We start from the raw sequence: 20376 nt of genomic DNA, 5'->3' as shown, positions 1-20376 counted from the left end.
GATGAGCCCAGAACATCTTGTCACACCAGAGCACAGGGAGGGAAGCTCTCAAGGACTACTGTGGTTGTGTCAAAAGGATTCAGGACCCAGCCTGAAGAAGACCCCATTGGCCAAAGATGAGACAGTATGAGTACCAAAAAGTACATGAACTACAACCTGAAGGATGCTAGAAAACACCAAGTCATTAGGCTGAAAAATGTTTAATTAGTGCTTGACTCTTTCTCTTTATTCTGCCTTTCCTATAAAAACTATACCCCAGAGTATTCAAACAAATGAAAAGGAAAAGTACTTTGTAGAAAAATCTAATAAATACAAAAGGAATGATATAATTAGAATATTACAATGTTGCAACCCCTAATTAAATAATAAATCTAGAAATCAAGCATCAATGACTGCTGAAGTCATTAGGTAAAAAACTGATGGGGAATCTCATAATGCATGGATTAGACTGGCAATATCTAAACTCACAGATCAGTCCTAACAGCACAAAATGATACAACCAGACATTATATCCTGCTGCTGTGACACTAGAGGAAGTGCACAACACCATAGATGAAAATGCCTGCCCAAAACTAGTTTTCAGATTCTGTTCAAGTCTCCAGAAATGCAGAGAAATCCCAGTGTGATGGTTAATATTGAGTATCAACTTGATTAGATTGAAGGATGCAAAGTATTGTTCCTGGGTGTGTCTTTGAGGGTATTGCCAAAGGAGATTAACACTGGAGTCAGTGGACTGGGAGAGGCAGACCCACCCTCCATGTGGGTGGCACCATCTAATCAACTGCTAGCGTGGCTAGAATAAGGCAGGCAGAAGAAGGTGGAAGAAGTTGACTTGCTGTGTCTTCTGGCCGTCATCTTTCTCTTGGGCTTCCTATCCCTGAACATCAAACTCCAAGTTCTTCAGCTTTTGGACCCTTGGACCAGTGGTTTGCCAGGGGCTCTCGGGCCTTTGGCCACAGACTAAAGGCTGTACTATCGGCTTCCCTACTTCTGAGGTTTTAGGACTCAGACTGGTTTCCTTGCTCCTCAGCTTGCAAATGACCTATTGTGGAACTTCACCTTGGGATGGTGTGAGTCAATACTCCCCTTTGTATACACATCTATCCTGTTAGTTCTGTCCCTCTAGAGGACTCTAATACACCTAGTTTATGAGAAAATACGGAGGTTGGGGGACATGTTAAGTTATACTACCAGCACACAATTGGAAAACTCCATAATGCAAGGAATTTCACCGGACAAATAATCTGGTTTTTCCATAAATAAACATCAAGGAAAACGTAAAGAAGGGGAGAGGTAACCTACAGATTAAAAGAGATCATTCAAATGCAATGTAGACCTTGTTTAGACACTGATCTGACCAACTGATTTTAAAAATAAAAAAGCACTTAACACTGACTGGACATCTGATGTCATTAAGGAGATATTGTTAATTTTATTTTAGGTATTATAACAGTATTGTGATTCCTTTTTTAAAGCCACTTATATTTTAAGAATACATACTGAAGTAGTTACACATGAAATGCTAGGATGGCTGTGACATGACGTGTTTCTAAATCCAATGGGGTAAGAAAAAAAGTGAGGGAAAGAGAGGCCATGAGTTAAGAACTCAGCACACCACTTTTTCTCCTTTTGTGTCTGTTTGAAAATTTCTTTAATAAAAATCATTTAACAAAGTGAACTGTCTCAAATCTGATCGAATTCAACATAGTCCATATTGACAGAACAGCCTAGGGAGGTAGCCTGCCAGGCAAGTGGACCCAGGACTTACCGTTCTCCATTCACCTCATTGCCTCTGTCCCTAGTGTGGAAGATCATTGTATATTTACCCACTTCAGGTAGGGGCCGGGATATTTTCATTCTATGGAGTTCAACCCTAGGAAAATAATAGAGATTATTTTTTAAAGGCCATCCTATTTATCTACCACTAGGCAAATAAAAAGCATCATTTGCAAAAATTTACACACACACACACACACACACACACACACACACACATACAGTGTCACAAACATTTGAATTTCTTATAATGGTAGAACTTCAGATGATAAGCCCAAAAAAGAATCAGATTTAACATTTATTACTGGGGTACAAAGGAGATGTGTTAATTTATACTTAGTCATTTTCAAAAAGAAAAAAAAAACTGATAAAGTACTTATTTGTTTTGTTGTTGTTGTTGTTGTTTTTGAAATGAAGTCTTGCTCTGTCACCCAGGCTGGAGTGCAGTGGCACAATCTTGGCTAACTGCAACCTCTGCCTCCCGGGTTCAAGCAATTCTACTGCCTCAGCCTCTCGAGCAGCTGGGACTATAGGCACACGCCACCATGCCCAGTTAATTTTCATATTTTTAGTAGAGACGGGTTTTTACCATATTGGCCAGGCTGGTCTCAAACTCCTGACCTCATGATCCACCAGCCTCAGCCTCCCAAAGTGCTGGGATTACAGGTGTGAGCCACCACGCCCAGCTAACGTACTTATTTCAAAACATCCTGGAGAATAGAAGAATCAAGTCTGTTAGCATAACCAATTTACTGAGAGTTGCCTTCTTTTAACAAAGAAAGGAATGGTCATTTATGGTCACAAGGTGTAAAGCCACAATCCTAGGTTCAAATCTAGACTCTGTTATTTACAACCTCAGTAAGTCAGTTCACTCTTCCAGGTCTGTTTCCTCATCTGTAAAATGGCAATGGTGACAGGGAGTTGATTTCAAAGATTCAAATGATATAATCTGCATGGAACATGCTTGTACTCTGTAATGTATTAGTGCCTGTTGCACAGGTGAATAAATAAGCAGTAAATCTCAACCAACTTTCATGTTCAAATCATCTGACTACCCACCACATTAGCTGAAAACCATTCAGAAGACCGTGATGGTCTTTTCAAATGAAAGCAAAATTTGAGGCTCCCCTCTGCTTTGAAGCTGAAGGGTAGCAGGAAAGAAGACAGTGAAGACATGTGATCAGGGCAAAATTCTACTAATCATCTTGGTTAAAGGAGATCTGTGGAAGATAATGGGGATTGTTTATCACTAGCCTTCGCTACTCTTGTCCTGAAATGTAGCAGGTACCCTCTGTCCAGTTCCTAGCTATGGCCACACAGGCTGCTGATGGGTTGGGCTGTCAAGAGCTGCTACCCATCATTACGGCCATTTTTGTAGAGCCCCTGGCCAAGGAAATCCACTCCCTCCTGCTAGAAACATTCAGAGGCTCTCAGCCTAGACATGGGAACAAGACCAGCATGGAGCCCTGGGTTCCTTAAGATGAAGCAATAAAAAAATTTCTGATAGTCACATATCTAATCATTCAGAACCCCAGGTTAGAAATTTCCTTTCCAGCCAGGCACAGTGGCTCATGCCTGTAATCTCAACACTTTAGGAGACCAAGGCAGGTGGATCACCTGAGGTCAGGAGTTCGAGACCAGCCTGGCCATTATGGTGAAACCCGGCCTTTCCTAAAAATACAAAAAAAATTAGCCAGATGCCACAGCACACATCTGTAGTCCCAGCTATTCGGGAGGCTGAGAGTGAAGAATCACTTGAACCTGGGAGGCAGAGGTTGCAGTGAGCTGAGATAGCCAGGGTGACAGAGCAAGACTCTATCTCAAAACAAAACAAACAACAAAAAAAAGAAATTTCTTTTCCAAGAGGCAACAGCAGGAGGGAAGGGGGTCTCCTTGATACCCAGAAGGGCCTTGTGATTACAAGTCTAAAGATACCACCCCAAGTTCTTGAATAATTACTTATTTCTAGGAGTTAGGGATATCTATAACTATCTGACCCCCAGATTCAAGTTCAGGGGAAGAAGCTGCAGGTGGGGGCCAGATTTATTCCCTTTCAGCCCCTCAGAACAGAGAGCAGTCCAAGAGAACCTAGGGTAATGCCAACAGCCCAGAGTCAGGCCTGGGGTCAGGCCACCTGTGGTCCCCACAGTGTGCAGGGCTGGCTAATGCTTCAGCACATGCACCTCCCCAGAGGCTGTTGGCACTCCCTGCTAGGGACACTGGGAACTGTGCAAGGACCCCCTGGGGTCTGACAGAAAGCAAGAGGCTCTTAACAGCCTGGTCTCCAAATTACAGTTCAGCAGACACCTCGCAGTTTGGGATTTCCCACTCACTGGTGTCTCAGTCTTTCCCACTAACAAGCCCATGAGGCCTCCGCCAACACTTCTGGACCCCAAACCCCCACAGGCCAGGAGTAAAATGCCACTGGTGTGGAACGACGTGGGCCATCCTGCCCTCCCTCCACCCCCTCCACTCTTCTAGCCCAAATCTGCAGCCTAGTGACCTGCTGGCCTGGCATCTAAAGGGATAAATATAAACGCAGGTTTCCAGAGCCACACTGATCGCAGAGCCCCGTGAAGGGGACCTTTCTCTGTTGTTCACCTGTGTCTGAGGTCATCGTCTTCGCCTCCCCATCCCCAGTAGTTGTTAGAGAATCCATTCACCTTGAAAAACTGCTCTCTGCTTAGGGCAGTAACACCCCCAAAATATCCACTGTAACGTAACCTGGAGCAAAAGAGAAGACAGAAATGGTAAGAATATTAATACCAAAGGTCTCTGATTTCAGGGCTGGCGTTCTAGGAACCCCTGGGAGACCAGGTGCTTCCACCCACCCATTCCTGCTTCTCCTGCACCTCCCAATGCTCCTGGCCTGCCCTGTATTCTCTTCTTTCCTCTATCTGAGCAAACGCTCACCTCTGCTCAGCAAGCAAGGTGCCGCCTGACTGTTAGTGGTAATGTTTGTAGGTAAAGGCCTATAGAGATACCTGTCAATGTGAACTACACCATCAGATATTAATAACAGATTACATCTCATGTCTCAGTCCAGTGAATGGTAACAGCTGCCAAGGGCACTGGGTTAAGAAGGATTCTGAGGCTGCATCCGGATTCAGCATGAATGTGTGTCATGATGAGTATACCTTTTTTTATTTCATTTTCACTTTTGCAGGGGAGGGTTGAAGGCAGGAGACAGCTCCTGCACACACACTGCATGCACACACACTGTACGCAAATCTCTACTTCTCGGCATGCATCTTCAGCTCCGAGTCTGTTTCCTGGATAACCCAACACATGTCAGCAACCCTGAAGTTTCTGGCCTGGCAACTAGATAGAGTATAGGTAGTGCTGTTTGTGAAAATAGGCTGTAAGGAACAATAATTAGGTTTTGAAAGGAAGTACAGTGAATTATGCTTTAGATAAGCTGAACTTTAGATAAACCTGGGGCTTTGCCAGTAGGCAAATAAGATACAGGGTTCAAGCTCACAAGAGAGGAGTGATAACAGAGATGGCTCTGGAAATAAGCTGTTATCACGTAGTACCTGAAGGCACCGGTGGAGAAATCCCAAACAATCTAGTTGGTGAGAAGAGAACAAAGGGTAGACCCAAGGGGCTCAGCTCTGTGGAACCCTGGGAATACCAAAGAGAAAAAGAGTCAGAGAAAAAAGATCAGGAGGTAAAAGTCAGAGTACCTCCCAGCCTCCCAGTTATAGGACTCTTATTATCAGTGGACAAATTTGTAAATAAGAGAAATAAAGGCATCCCTTAAATATAACATCTCAACAATTCAGAAATGCAAGTTAAGGTAGCTTAATAACTTGGATATTACTAAATTAAAAGATGTGAATATCTAGAGAATTTTTAACTTTAACTTCAGGTCAGACTTCCAGAACTGACAAAATTTTATGGTTTTCCAGATCAAAAGAAAAACCAAAAGGAAAGATCAATAAACATGTAGACACTTGTCATTGAACAAGTGGCATCCCAAAAGCTAATTTTGAGTTCAGTTGTTTCTATATTCTGAGAAAAGAGTGGGGGCTCTGTTTAACCCATAACAGAAACAGATTTACCTATATGCCCCCAACTTAAAAAACTGGTAAATGGTATTTTTGCAACCTGCAATAAAACAAGCAAAAGGAAATAACGGGCTTAGAAGGTAACTATCACTGACCCCAGGACACCTATTAGCTATGTCTCATTACCACGGTTATCGGAATGTGTTTTATAGAGGCCAGGAATTCTTAGCTGCCGGAACACCAGCTGCCTTATCAAGATGTGGTGACAAGGCAGGCACAACCTGCTGACATCAACAGGCAATCAGCCAGAGAACTGGAGGACCATGTGGTAGTGCTTATCATGACCACCATCCACCACGGGCAAGACAGCTGGCTAAACACGTGAATGCGAAAGCCCTGCCCTTAGAGTTTATAACCTAACAAGAGAGGCGAGCATTATCAGGGTTCTGAGGAGAGAGGTGCTGCCACATCAGGAGGAGGGAAACTGGAAGGATTCAAATAGGCAGAAAAATGGGAGATCTCCTGGTGACCAGAACTCCGTGAGGCAAAGCACAGGAGAGAGAAAAGCACAGGCTGCCCAAGGACTGCCTGGAGACGGGTAAGTGGTGTGGGCCGGAGCAGTAGAAGACAAGTCAGCGAGAAGAGTTAAAGAACTGTTTCTCCACACCTGTAACCCCAGCACTTTGGGAGGCTGAGGCGGGCGGATCACAACGTCAGGAGAGCTAGACCATCCTGGCTAACACAGTGAAATCCCATTTCTACTAAAAACACAAAAAACTAGCCGGGTGTGGGGACACACACCTGTAGTCCCAGCTACCTGGGAGGCTGAGGCAGGAGAATCGCTTGAACCCGGGAGGTGGAGGTTGCAGTGGGCTGAGATCTCACCACTACACTCCAGCCTGGGCGACAGAGCAAGACCCCAGTCTCAAAACAAACAAACAAAAAAAAAACTTTCTTGGGTGACTGTGAGATGGCAACTATCTCTGTTTATTGATCTTTGCTTTTGTTTTCTCTTCTTATCTGTAAAAGCATGCATATTTAATTGGCCCTGGAATGGTTTACTTATTTGTAAAGGGCTGTAAGGCCCAAAGGTGGGGAAAACGTGTAGTCATAAAATAACAATAGAATCCTTGTAGGAGGAGGCAGGTATCAAAGGAGTTCTTGCCAGTAAAATTTACCACCAGCTGGCCCAGAGCTTTATCACTGACCCACAGGCAGTGAGAAACAAGATTTGTTTCTGGCTTCAGCAGAGTCTGAGACAGTTGGGGCAACTTACTTTAACTTCTTCCCTCTGCATGTAAGGTGAAAACCTTTCATGCACATGTACTCATGGGGCTGGTGTGATGGTGATTAGGCATGTGCTGACTTAAGCTCTGTGGCACTGGCGCACACAGTCGCCAGCAGGGGGCAGACACTCCGCCGCCTGGAAATGCAGCTGCCTGGAAATGAGCTCTCCCACCACAGGGTCTTTGCCCAAAGCAACAAAACAAGTAGTCCAGGAGGGTAACTCATACCTACGTTACTTACACATACCACTCTCCAGACACAAAAGATTGAGGTTGCTTACATGATACACACACAAAAAAGAAAAACATAAATGACAAACCAGGACCCGAGAAACATTTAAATCACATAGAAAATTAAGATGGGAACTACATTAGAACTCTGATCTGCAAGTAAGATGCTTTTCCGTTTCTAAAAGAGCACCATGGATTTGGCTCAGAGCCTCTTGATCAAAAGGGGAAACACATTCAATTACCGAATCATATTAAGAAAACCTGTCAGTTACTCATCAAAGGCTTTCTGATACCTAGTTATAAAGGAAACATCTGGCCAGTTAGAATGGCAAGTTAAAAACAGTAAGATTCATACGTGCGCCGTTTCTCAGAGTGAGGAGCATCTGGTGAAATCCACAATTGTGACACCAAAGCATGAGTGAAAAATCAATTCCCAGCAGGAATGTCCAAGAGCTCAGCCTTCTTATGGTTCAGCCTAATACAAAGATAAAATCTAGAATCCCAGCAAAAAAAAACCTGTCCGTAAGCAATCCTCTGTGATTGCTTAGAAATGAACCGGGCAACCAGGTGTTTAAAAAAATCTGGGCAATGGGAAGTTTAAGATTATCATCTATGGCAAGTGCCTAAAATACAGGTGTTCTGTGTTGTAAATAGTGACGTCTTACTACAGAATAAGTGAACAGATAGTGACATGCTTTTGGGAAAACCAAGTTGCCCAGCCATGATACATTGCTTCCCTCAATGCAGAAGTGACTCAAAGAAACCAGAAAACAAAACCTCTAGATAAGAAGATTAGATCCAAAGATCAAGTTTCCCCGAAGAGAAAAACCCTGGGATTCTCCCCTCGCCCTCTGCAGCCTAACTCAGACATGTGGCATCCCTCCTCTCAGCTTTTCCCATCTTCCTTTGCTCCATCCAATACAGCCAAGATCAGCTGAACTAAGCTTTCTCCCATCCTTCCTCCGCTCTAACATGTGTCAACAGCTCCCCAACCCCTGCCACAGCAAATCCAAACTCCTTACTGAACTAAGCAAGGCCTGCATAATCTGGCCCCTGCCTAGCCTCAGTTCTTGCCTCTCCTCGCAGACATTCCTTCTAGAATGCCCGTGAACTACCTGCATTCTTCCCAAAACTGTGCTGTGCTCTCTGGCATGTCTTGGAACTCTGCTGAGAAGCTCTTGTTGGTTCCACAGGATTAAGGTACCACCTTCCCTGGGGAACAGCTTTAAATCCTTCCCTTTAAGGTGTTCTTAACGACACTGTGCTCTCACCCACCAGTAGTTTGTTTATGTCCTGCAGCTTACGTCGGGATTGGGTTTTAAGTCAGTACCTGAGGCAAGAGTCACCTACATCGATGCTACTCAAGAATTCTCTTAAATCGCACAGTATGAGACAGCAGCATGGAAGCCCAGAACAAAGGAGGTATCAAGGGACTCACTTTCTACTTCACACTCACATAGAGTATATGCTGGTGGAATCTCCTGTATTATTTGACAGTTTCACAGTTCTCTCGCTCCTGCTGCCTTCCTCTTCCTCTCTTTATTTGTCCCTCTCTCCCCTCCTTACCAAGTGCTTACAGTTGTATTTGCAGAAACACAAAATTAACACAACTCCACTGTAGCTACCTGTCTCTCCACACTGAAACTCAATGGGGAGCTCTCTGAGGGCAGGCGCTCTGCCTTATTCAAATTAGTCTCATGGCTTCCAACACAGTGAGTGCCACAGATATGAGCACTCATGAACGGCAGGGCCTGGGGAAGCTGATAGGTAAGTGTGCACACATGAGGGAATATAGTGTTTCATTTGCAGAGAAACAGTCTGGGTCACTATCTCCCCTTGGCTGTGCTTGAGTAGGAGCTGGTATAATCAAATAAGGCTGAAAAGCAGCTATGCCCTTCTTAGGGGTAAAGGAGATGAGGAATGAAGACACAGATGGTAGCATCTGGCACTTCTCACAGTGACTTTGAGAGAAATGGCTTTGTCCTGGGTGTGCTGGCTCCCACGAAGACTACTCAGAGACTATGTCCTCCCCCACCTCTCCCCATACTCTAGAAAGAGGCTGCAGTCTGGAAAGGGATGTCTCAACAGAGGCCTCACTTAAAGGGACGTCTCAACAGAGGTCTCACTTGTCGCCTCCTAGAGGGGGAGTCGGGAATAGACAAATAACATTACTTGCATTCAAGTCAGTGTGGGAAAGCTTGCAAAAGCCCCCCAACAGGGGCACTGGGGGTTGGACTGGCCACCGCCTGCAATGCTTGGATGACATTTTTCTCCAATGCTTTCCCTTGTCTTTGTGATCCTCTGCCAAAGTTGTTGTAGGGTTTTTTCCTCATTACAATCTCTAACTTCTGGTTTGCACTTTAAGTGATACATATATCATAGACAATTTTTCCTATTTCTCATTTTCTTAAGGTACTCTGAATGCTTTTTCTACCCAGTCTTGATCACAACAGTTGAGCTTCTCAACCTAAGCCACCCTCAGCAGAGCCACCTTACCTGTACCCAGTGCTGTTCCTGCCAACTACCAGATGCCTGGGATTGTCCTCACACTTGTAAAGATTGAAGTCATTCTCGGGTATCAAGTCCACGTCATGGAATATAAAGCAGTCCCAGTTTTCTTCCTTGAGAGCTTCTAGATAGCCCACATTCAAGAGTTTGGCTCGATTAAACTTTTTACCTCCAGCCTAGAGATACGAAAATTAAAACTTGAGAAGCTCCTGAGATAAAATTTCATAGTGTTTCCCTCTTAGTTAGGATTCAGGAGGTGGTATTATTCTTGCTAACACCAAGACTATACTTGTGACATAAACATCTAACAGGGAAGATGCAATGACAATAAAATACCATTTGGTTTCTTCTTTATGCTTCACACATACTTATATTCCAGAACTAAGAAACATTAATTGAAATCTGAAGAGTTGTTGTTCAATGGTAGAGAGTTCCAGTTTTGCAAGATTAAGTTCTGGAGACTGATTTCATAAATACACTGCATATATTTATGCAACCAATATATTGCACAGATACAATAATTATGCACAGATACAATGCATGGAAATATTCTTAACATTACTAAATTGTAGACTCAATGGTTAAGATGGTAAAAGTAAATAAAAGTTTAAAAAAGGCTAAAAGGGTAAATTTTATGTCTTGTGTTTTACCACAACTTAAAATTTTTTAAACACAGCTTTAAAATACAAATAACTCAAATAATCAATAACAATGTATTGCACACTTAAAATGTGTTAAAAGTATAAATCTTAAGTATTCTTACCACAGTTACAAAAAACAATTTCACTTAAAATTTTAAAAACACTTTTATTTATTCCATGTAAAACTATAAAACCTTTCTTATATACTAGTCATGTCAATTAGTATTATTGCTTCACAGTTCAACCCTAGGTTAATCCCAATCTTATCCTCTGTTATGAATTTACACTAAGCTTCTAAGAGACTTAGTTAATAGCTTGCCAGAAAGGATCAAAAAATCTTGACCTATAAAAAGAAAAGGTTATGGCTAATATTTCTAAGCTACTTTAAAATTTCTTAGAAATCCCTGTAAGAGAATCCTGTTTTAATGCTAATGGTGGAGGCTAATCCTCACAGTGGCCTTAGGGAGACAGATCTGTCACTGGGTAATAAAAGAATGCAGTTCGACCTGTAATATGATTGAAGCTGTAAGAAAATAATTTACACTATTTTTTTATGGCTGCTTTGTTCAAATTCCTTCAGAATGAATTCCAGTTAAGTGGTTTATCATAAAAGTACAAGCATTTCTCAGAAGTTACCACAATGTCTTCCTGAATAACACAAAGCAGACATATTTTTCTCTTTTTTTGTAAATTTGAGATGAAATCTCACCCTGTTGCCCAGGCTAGAGTGCAGTGGTGTGATCTTGGCTCACTGCAGCCTCCACCTCCTGGGTTCAAGTGAATCTCCTGCCTCAGCCTCCCGAGTAGCTAGGCCTACAGGCATGCGCCACCACATCCAGCTAAATTTTTTTTTTTTTTTTTGCATTTTTAGTAGAGAAGGGGTTTTACCATGCTGGCCAGGCTGGTCTTGAACTCCTGACCTCAAGTGATCCACCAGCCTTGGCCTCCCGTGTGCTGGGATTACAGGCATGAGCCACTGCACTCAGCTCAAAGCAGACATGTTTTTCTATTCATAAAACTAGTACTATACCTTGTGGGTTACTATCCTGAGTAAGAACTCAGAATCAAATAAATCATACCTATAACCAACAACCTTAAAAACAAAAATAGCTATAAAACAATATAATAGTAACATTTTGTTCCAAGTGCTAAAATCCAGGCATAGGTGTACTATATAAGCACACTGATTTCCAAGAGCCCCAGTTTATCACCAGGTCTATACTGCAGAGCTGGTCCTCTGAGTTATCCAAAGTTCTACCTTAACAAATATTACCAGTTCTAACAGTAGTCATGATTTTGCTGACAAACTTAGAATTTGTAAGAATTTGAGGGGGAATTATTTGGATGGCCCAAGATGATTGTGACAAACTTAGACACTGATGTTTAAACTGATGTCTTAGCTTTCTTTCAATAAACTTTAGTGACAAATGGAGGTATCTTTAATCACCCACTCCACTCACCTCAAAGGTAAGCTCTTCAAAAGCAGCCTATAGTTATACTATGCTCCTACCAAATCATGCTTCTGGAAGCCAAATAAGTGAATCCAGAAAGTGAAAATCAAACATAACATGTTTCACGTAATAAATGGTGGCAAAGTTCAGGGCAGAAATGTGGGGGCAGCCATAGAGCACCACAGCTGCTAATGCAGAATATTCGGTCAAATCCTCCGTCTAGATCCCCACTGAGTAGCTATGGGCGATAATGACAGACAATTCCAGAATCTTATCATGTAGTGCACCGCAAGCACAGAAAGAAACACGAGGGACCAGGAAGCCTCAGGGAAATCTGAAGGCAGTCACTGCCTAACATGGAAGGGCTCACAAAACAGGCTTCCTCCAGAGGTTCCTTTAAGTGCAGTAAAATTTCCCAGAACTTAAACCCATAACTCCACACTCTGAGACAAGAATTTCCTCTACTCCTTTCAAGTATAAATGAGGTAAGAGAACTCCTTTTTTGATGATAGTCTGATGTTCCTTTTACCCAAGATAAACAGTCACATGGCCAAGTTCAGCAGAGAGAGGAGGGTCAAGGTCAGGCCCTGGTCTGCCCCCATGCTCACCTGGTGGATGACGTAGATGCCATAATCTAGCTGCTGCCTCTGCAGGAAGGGATGCAGATGTTCCAGCAGGTACATCAGGTGTTTCTCTCTGTTCCGGTGGGGAATGAGGATGGCGACCCTCTGCAAAGCTTTACATTCCTCAGGGCAATACCGGCCTCTGGACACTTTGGGATTTTCTGCCTGTACCTCTTCCAAAGTAAGATCTGGTTTGAAAATGAGCTTGCTCTGGCCTTCTACAATGAATAAAGGACACACACAATAACAGTAACTACTTCAAAAGGTGTGAGGTTCACACAAGCTAATATGCATAGACTATCGCCCAGCTCACAATGGGCGCTACAAACATCAGCTTTTATTATGATTACTGTAAAGGCTCTTTTAGTCCTGATGATAGCCAGAGAATGTGACTAAGGTTACTGGCTGCAAAAGCAAGTGGCGGATATATAATATGGGCATTTCCCTGTGGCTGGGCAATCAAAAGTCCTCTATGATTCATCTGTAAGAAGTGATATGTAGACTGTCCTGGTGAACCCTGGTAAGAGCAAAGGTCAGAGCTAGACAGAGTAACTCTTCAAATTTGGTCTATCCTCTTTTCCTTCTCCAAATTCCAGGAGGAGGCGAAAATCTCTTAAATATCAACAGCATTCCACAGAATCAATCTCCTGGACAAGGCACTCCTCCCACCCCTTCCCTAAACTCTGGAACTATCCTGACTCCCTGTAGGTAAAGCACTAAAAAGAAGTGGAAACCAGTCTCACTCCCTAACCCAGCTGCAACAGGTACTTGTGGCCCGGCAACAACTCTCCCATTTTGCCACCACAACAGACATTTCCAGTCGAGCACAGCATTTGCTCAGTGTGTCTGGAAGCAATCCAACCAAAGCCCAAAGCCATCCACAGGAGGAAACAGCTCAAGTTGGTTTTGGTTTGTTTTCTAAATTGCACATATACTGGTCAGACTGTAAAATCTCAAGATGTTTGCAAGGTACACTATCCCCTTCTGAGCAAAGCAGTCATATGCCCTTCCTGTGCATAATTCATTGCACATAATTTGCCATGCCTTGCTTAATGTGACCATCCCCCAACCTGGCCATGGCTGCTCAGATCAGGCTCACATGTCTAAGAACACCTTGGTGCTCTGCCCAACAGGAGGCAAGGTTAGCAACTTCTTCAAGCCACCCAAAGAGAATAATTGGCCTACGAGAGCCTGCCTGAAAGGTCTGCATGCAAGACACAACAATTAGTAACGCCCTAAAAACCAACAGTAAGGAATGGAGGTACACAGAAGACAACTGTAAGAGCTGATGCTGGGCTACTGAGCTACTAGAGATAATGGGGTAGCTGTTTAGATGGTCTCCTGTGTGGCCTGTTCATAATGCCCATCATTAACCTGACTCTGTTCTTGCACCCTGAAAGAGCCTCATGCAACAGGTCTGATATAAACTAGTCTCCTGGCTCATCTTCTCGTCGTCATAACTTTTTACATGCCCTAACCTAGTTTCTGCTTCCGTTTACTCTCTATCAAGTCTCCCTACCCCTCCCTCTATCCCAACATCTTCTCAAGTTCTGCCCCTCCTTGGGTCACTAAAGGCCAATTTTAAGTCATCACCAACCACATCACCATTAGTCCAGTATTTGCCCAGTAATGAGTCACTGCCCATCTATTCTTTATGAATGAATTTACTGTTTAAATATATTGTGAACATTTTAAGCAAGGGGAATCATCAGGCATATTTGCATTTTACTGACTCATTTTCATATCTCAACTTGTATAATATATGAAGGAACACACAATCAGGAATAACATTTTGGCTTTTCTGTAACTGACTAAAGAGAAGCAGCATGCCAATATGAATATGGTACAAGACTGTGACTCAACTAGGAAAGGGGTGTGCAGACTAAAGGTTTGTGTCCCCCAAAAATTCATATGTTGAATCCCTAATCCCCACTGTGGGACCTTTGGGAAGTAACTAGGTTTAGATGAGTTCATCACAGGGGTGGAGCTGCCATGTGAGATTAAAGCCCTTATAAAAAGAGCAAGAGGAATGAGATCTATCTATCTCTTTCTCTCTCCTTCTCTCTTTCCCTTTCCTTCTGTGTGTACGTGTGTGGGCACACACACCAGGGAAAGGCCATGTGACGACATACCCAGTAAGAGGGTCCTCACCAAGAAACTGACCATGCTGGCACCTTGATCTTAGACTAATTTACTGTTTAAGCTGAGATGCAAAACATAAAAGGTGAATCAAAATATACAACATATTTAAGAAATAAACACTAAAGACCACGTCGAAAAACTTACTTAGTCTCTGTCCCTTGACTCCATAGTTTTGGCCAGAGGATTATAACAGATGTGACCCCAGTGGAGGCTAGAATGTGCTTGCATTTCTCCTCTCAAGCTCTTGTGCTCTGCTGATACAAGCTAGCCCACTAGTTTCAGGAGGAGGACAAGAGGCACATGGGGCAGGGCCACCAGCCTAGATGACTGGACCCTATTAATAATGTCTGGTGCTGAGACTTTTGTGGCTGGATAGTAAACGTGGGTCTGTTCATATGACGGACTACTATACGTCAATGAAAATGGACAAACCGTAGCCACATGCAGCCATGAGAATAGATCTCACAAAAATAATGTTGAGCAACAGAAGCCAAACACAAGAGTATATAACATATGCTTCCAACTTGTAAGATTCAAAAACAGGAAAAATCTACTGTGTAGAGTTAGAATCTGGAAGCCAAAGTGGTGAATGAAAGAAGTATGGGAATTCCTGTGGTTCCAGCAAGACACCATTTCTTTTTTTCTTTTTTTTTTTTTATCTTCTGTGCTACACGAAGCATTTGTAACTTCTTTTTACATACTTCAAATTCTGGGGTACATGTGCAGAATGTACAGGTTTGTTACATAGGTATACATGTGCCATGGTGGTTTGCTGCATCCATTGCCCTGTCATCTACATTAAATTTACAGGCTAGACAACTATGTTCATTTTCTGAAACTTAACCAAGCAGTACACTTCCGAGTTTTGTACTTTCCTGTACATGTAACATTTATTTTATTTGAATTTACAGTTTCTGTGACACAGGAGATGTATACGTTTATGAGGTACATGAGATGTTTTGACACAGGCAAGTACATGTTATATTTAAATAAAAACTTTACATACTACTTACATAAAAGAAAAAAGGGAGCACTTACTGAGGTAAGGAGACACAGAAGAGCAGTTGTCAAGTTCTGTCTTCCTTGTGGATGCTTCATTAGTCAGAGTTTTTCCCTTCCCCAAAATGATGGCCTTATGGAAACTAGCCATGAACTTCTTTGCTTGAGGAATCTCTTGAATGGCACCCACAAAGTAGTTACTGGTGGCCCATCCAACCACCGTCAGGCACAAAGTCAAAAGCAGCAGTAATCGGAACTTGTAGGAAAGGTGGAAAGTCAGGTTGAAGCCCATGTTTTTTATTATGTGAATAATATGTATCTCTCTGCTTCGCTGCAGGCAAGAAAGCTTCAAGTTGAACTTTTCCAATCTGATCGCGAACTTGATGACAACTGAAAATATAATGCCTGCTTTTGCTCGTAGTTCTGCTCCAACAATCTAAAAGGCAATCACAAAAGACACGTTGTTTCAAATGGAAATTCTATCCTGAAATAATTCACTTCGGCACAAACTGAAAACCCATACCCGATGGATCTTGACTAACCCTAACGGTAGGTCTCCCAGTAAGGGTTTAGAGGTCCGAAAACCAGAGGTTTTAGAGGTTCCAAGCATCAATACATCACAGAAGCACTCTCTAGGTTATTGGCCAGGCTGTCTGTCACCCAAGTAGGGAAGCCATTTCCAGATGTTGGACAGAACAAACAGGCAAGGGAGTCTGCAAATGCCCTGAGATGTTAGCTGGGCACAGCCTAAGACACAGCCCTAATGGTTCTCTGCCTCAGTTGCCCCTTCCTGGCACAGCTTTAAGGGAGGATTTTTAAAATGTGAAACCTTGTTACAGAAGCACATTTTGACCCAAAGAGAAAATAAGGGAAAATTTCTTCTCCCCTGTGAGAGCTAGAAAAGCATGGTCCTTGACAATAGGGAATGAGTGCTACATTAACCAAGAGGCACTGGCACAGGTACACTGCAATGGCAGCCAGGAGGGAGTCTGTCAAGAAACACAAGAGAATCCCTAAACAGAAGGTTAACAAAAGGTCAATTATCTATCTATATGAATAACAGAACTACTGCACAGTGTTTAAGATCAGGAGTTTGGACTGAGACAGAAACTACAGCTCTACCACGTAACAGCTACGTAACCTTGGGCCAGTCATTTAACTAAGCCTCAGTTTTCTTATCTGTAAAATGGGGATATGCGGGGCTTAGATGACCTAATTTATTACTATATGAAGTGTTATCCCACCTTTACAAACAAGCGAACACACTGAAACAACACTTTGTGTACTGTATTTCTGTCAGTTGATCAACTGCCACTCTGATTTCATACTTTAGTGGTGTGAGATGGGATAATATGAATTCACACCTAAAAGGTGGCTATGCTCTTAATTACTGACAAAAATCATGTTAAGACCACCCAGCTGAGGGCCCACTCTGAACCATGGAAAATACACTAAAGTGGTGAGTGCTACTTGACAAGGATCCCTGGGTTGCTGCCAGCAACACCTGCTAAATACATCCTCTCCATGTGGCCAAAAACACATCTCTCCTCTAATTCTAAACATGTTCTCAAAACACAGAAAATGCTAAAGCCAGGGCACAGATAATCTACAAAGACAAACATATTCTCAATTAAACGAATAAAATAGAGACCAAAATATCTTCTATGCTAAATAATCACATGGAAACACTTATGATTAAATCTTAAATGACAAAAAGAAAAACAGAAAGCAAACCCAATATCTGTGCAAAGATTACAACTAGAGATATACAATAAGGAAAGTCTAGAAAGAAATACACTCAAAAGTTAATAATAATATTAGGAGAATGGGATTCACTAGGGATGGCTTTTTCTCTTTTTAGAATTTTTAATAACTATAGTTTTATATTATGTATATATTTTTGTATATTAGTGTCATATTTACATGTATTTTACATATATCATTTTATAATATAGTACTCTTAAAATGAAAACAAAGTGAATTTTTTTTTAATGACGAATAGAGAGGCAGTAAGTAATTGTAAAAAACAACTATTACCTCAGAAACTCCCAGGATAGTTTCACACTTACTAAAGGATAGAATTCCAAAAATTTAATTGCAGGTTGGTTTGAAGGAAACCTAGAAAATACTTCTCTCTAAACACAATGCCATTAATGAAAAGGGAAGTTAAGTTCTTGGGGAATGTTTGACCCAGAAAGCAATTAAACAGTATGGCCTGTGTTCAGTATCCTGTGAGGTTATCATAGGAAGTCAAGGCCGAAGGCAGTAATAATAACCCATAAAAAGGGCAATTTATGCATGCATTTACTCTGTGCCATGCACTGGGGTAAAACCACTTGTATTAACCTACTTAACTCTCATTTAACCACATGAAGTAAGAATTACTAGCCTCCTCATCAAACAGGTAGGAAAAGGAAAGGAAGGTTTGGAGAGATTAAGTACCTGGCCAAAGCCCGCATGACTAGTAAGTGTTGGCATGCGGTCTCAGCCCAGGTGGTCCGCTCCACATCCTTCACATGGATGGTTCCTCTTTTCTCCCCTTGGTGCCTGGGTAGGCCCAACACAAACCCTTGAATATTCAGGTTCCTTTGAGGGCCTTCTACGTCTCTCGCACATTTGCCTTCCTTTTCTTTGGGACTGTCTGTTCCCTCCGGGTAACAGTAAGTCATCAGGTCCTGGGCCAATCAGACAACCTCTGCAGTGGACTTAATTGTAGGAGGCTTCAATGCTAGGATTGACAATTATTATTATTATTATTTTTTTTTTTTTTTTTTGAGATGACGTCTCTCACTCTCACCCAGGCTGGAATGCAATGGCATAATCTCTGCTCACTGCAACCTCTGCCTCCCGGGTTCAAGCAATTCTCCTGCCTGAAGCTCCCGAGCAGCTGGGATTACAGGCACCCATCACGATGCCTGGCTAATTTTTTCTATTTTTAGTAGAGACAGGGTTTCACTGTGTTGGCCAGGCTGGTCTTGAACTCCTGAACTTGTGATCTGCTCGCCTCAGCCTCCCAAAATGCTGGGATTACAGGCATGAGCCACCACACCCAACAGGATTGGCAATTTTTAAAATAAAGATCTTGATCTTAGAAAATTCAGACTGGGAACACTGCTTTTCTTTTTTATTTTTATTTTGTGAGACAGGGTCTTGCTCTGTTGCCAGGCTAGAGTACCGTGGCACAATCTCAGCTCACTGCAACCTATACCTCCTGGGTTCGAGCAATTCTAGTGCCTCAGCCTCCCAAGTAGCTGGCATTGCAGGCATGCACCACCACAAATGGCTAATTTTTGAATTTTTAGGAGAGCCTAGGTTTCACCATGTTGGCTAGGTTGGTCTTGAACTCCTGGCCTCAAGTGATCCCTCCATCTCGGCCTCTCAAAGTGCTGGAATCACAGGCCTGAGCCACTGCACTCAGCCCTGTGAACACTGCTTTTCTATTTTTAGAGAGAGAATCCCCTAAAAGAGAGAATTGCCGAGTGGAAAGAAGTTATGACCATAAAATTATTGCAGTGTTGAAACCAGAAAAGACCTTGGAGACCACACATCCACCTCCCTCATTCTACAGAGGTGGAAGAGATTTTAAAACCTACCCAAGGGAGGAGGTACATAGGAAATCTTTGTATCTTCTGCTCAGTTTGGTTGCGAGTCTACAACCATCCTAAAAATACAGCTGAATCTTGAATAACGTGGGTTTGAACTGCATGGCTCCACTTACACTCAGATTTTTTTTTTGAACCAAATGTGGACCAAAAATGTAATATTCCCAGGATGCAAAACCTGTGTATACAGAAGGCCACTTTTCCAATACATGGGTTCCTCAGGGCTGACTACAGGACTTAGGCATACATAGATTTGGAAAGATACAGGGTTCCTGGGGCCAATTTCTTCTGTGTACTGAGGGACAACTATAATTTAAAAAAAAAAAAAAAAAAAAAAAACCGACCCAAGAAGGAAACAGCTCTGAATAATCATAAACTAATATTGCCCAACTGCAGCCTACAGGCTTTGTTCAAAGATAAAACATTTATTCTAAAAGCAAGGAACCATTATTAATAATTACCTATTAGGCCTTCATTACTAATCCTGCTTTTGAGACAACAGCTGACCCAATTAAAAACAATTACTTAGCTATCTTTCTAAGTCTAAGTGCTCTCTCCAAAACCATACAGAGAGCCAGCATAAGGAAGTTCAGCGGTAAGGTTTCCTTGGCTCCTGTGAGTAAGCATCTGAAGTGTGAAGGGTCTGTCATCTGTCTGTCCATCTATTTTTCAGGAGAGACTAGCCAAGTGACTGGAAGCCACCCCTCTCAGTGTGTCTCCAGCTAGAAAATGATGAAAAATACTTATCTCACAAAGTTGCTCTAAGAATTTAATAAGATGATGTACCCAAGCACACTGGTATACCTGGTACATTTCCAAGACACAAGTTTTTGTTTTGTTTTTGAGACAGAATCTCCCTCTGTTGGCCTGGTTGGAGTGCAGTGGCATGATCTCAGCTCACTGTAACCTCCATGTCCCAGGCTCAAGTGATTCTCCTGCCTCAGCCTACCCAGTAGCTGGGATTACAGGCGTGTACCACCACACCCAGCTAATTTTTGTATTTTTAGTAGAGACGGAGTTTCACCTTGTTGGCCAGGCTGGTCTCAATCTCCTGATGATACACCTGCCTCAGCCTTCCAAAGTGCTGGAATTACAGGCATAAGCCAC

At 42.5% G+C, this 20376-nt stretch overlaps 1 protein-coding gene across 5 annotated transcripts in view; it reads right to left on the bottom strand.

Annotated features, from left to right (window-relative positions):
• The window catches only part of B4GALT4 (beta-1,4-galactosyltransferase 4), a 50757-nt gene that overhangs the window by 2717 nt on the left and 27664 nt on the right, over positions 1-20376 (bottom strand). For 3 of the 5 annotated variants that reach the window (XM_074404324.1, XM_074404325.1, XM_039477348.2), the window contains exons 2-6: positions 15707-16103; positions 12512-12744; positions 9800-9987; positions 4378-4500; positions 1769-1873 (exon numbers count right to left, since the gene is read on the bottom strand). In XM_074404324.1, coding sequence (XP_074260425.1) covers positions 1769-1873; positions 4378-4500; positions 9800-9987; positions 12512-12744; positions 15707-15959 — 902 coding nt within the window. In that variant the 5' untranslated portion in view covers positions 15960-16103. Of the gene's footprint in view, positions 1-1768; positions 1874-4377; positions 4501-9799; positions 9988-12511; positions 12745-15706; positions 16104-18109; positions 18402-20376 lie in introns of those variants that run through there. The other 2 variants (XM_074404323.1, XM_074404326.1) reach the window with 2 other exon arrangements.

This window comes from Saimiri boliviensis, chromosome 8, assembly GCF_048565385.1.
Source record: "Saimiri boliviensis isolate mSaiBol1 chromosome 8, mSaiBol1.pri, whole genome shotgun sequence".
Lineage (NCBI taxonomy): Eukaryota > Metazoa > Chordata > Mammalia > Primates > Cebidae > Saimiri > Saimiri boliviensis.
This window is presented reverse-complemented; position numbering and strand designations above follow the sequence as displayed.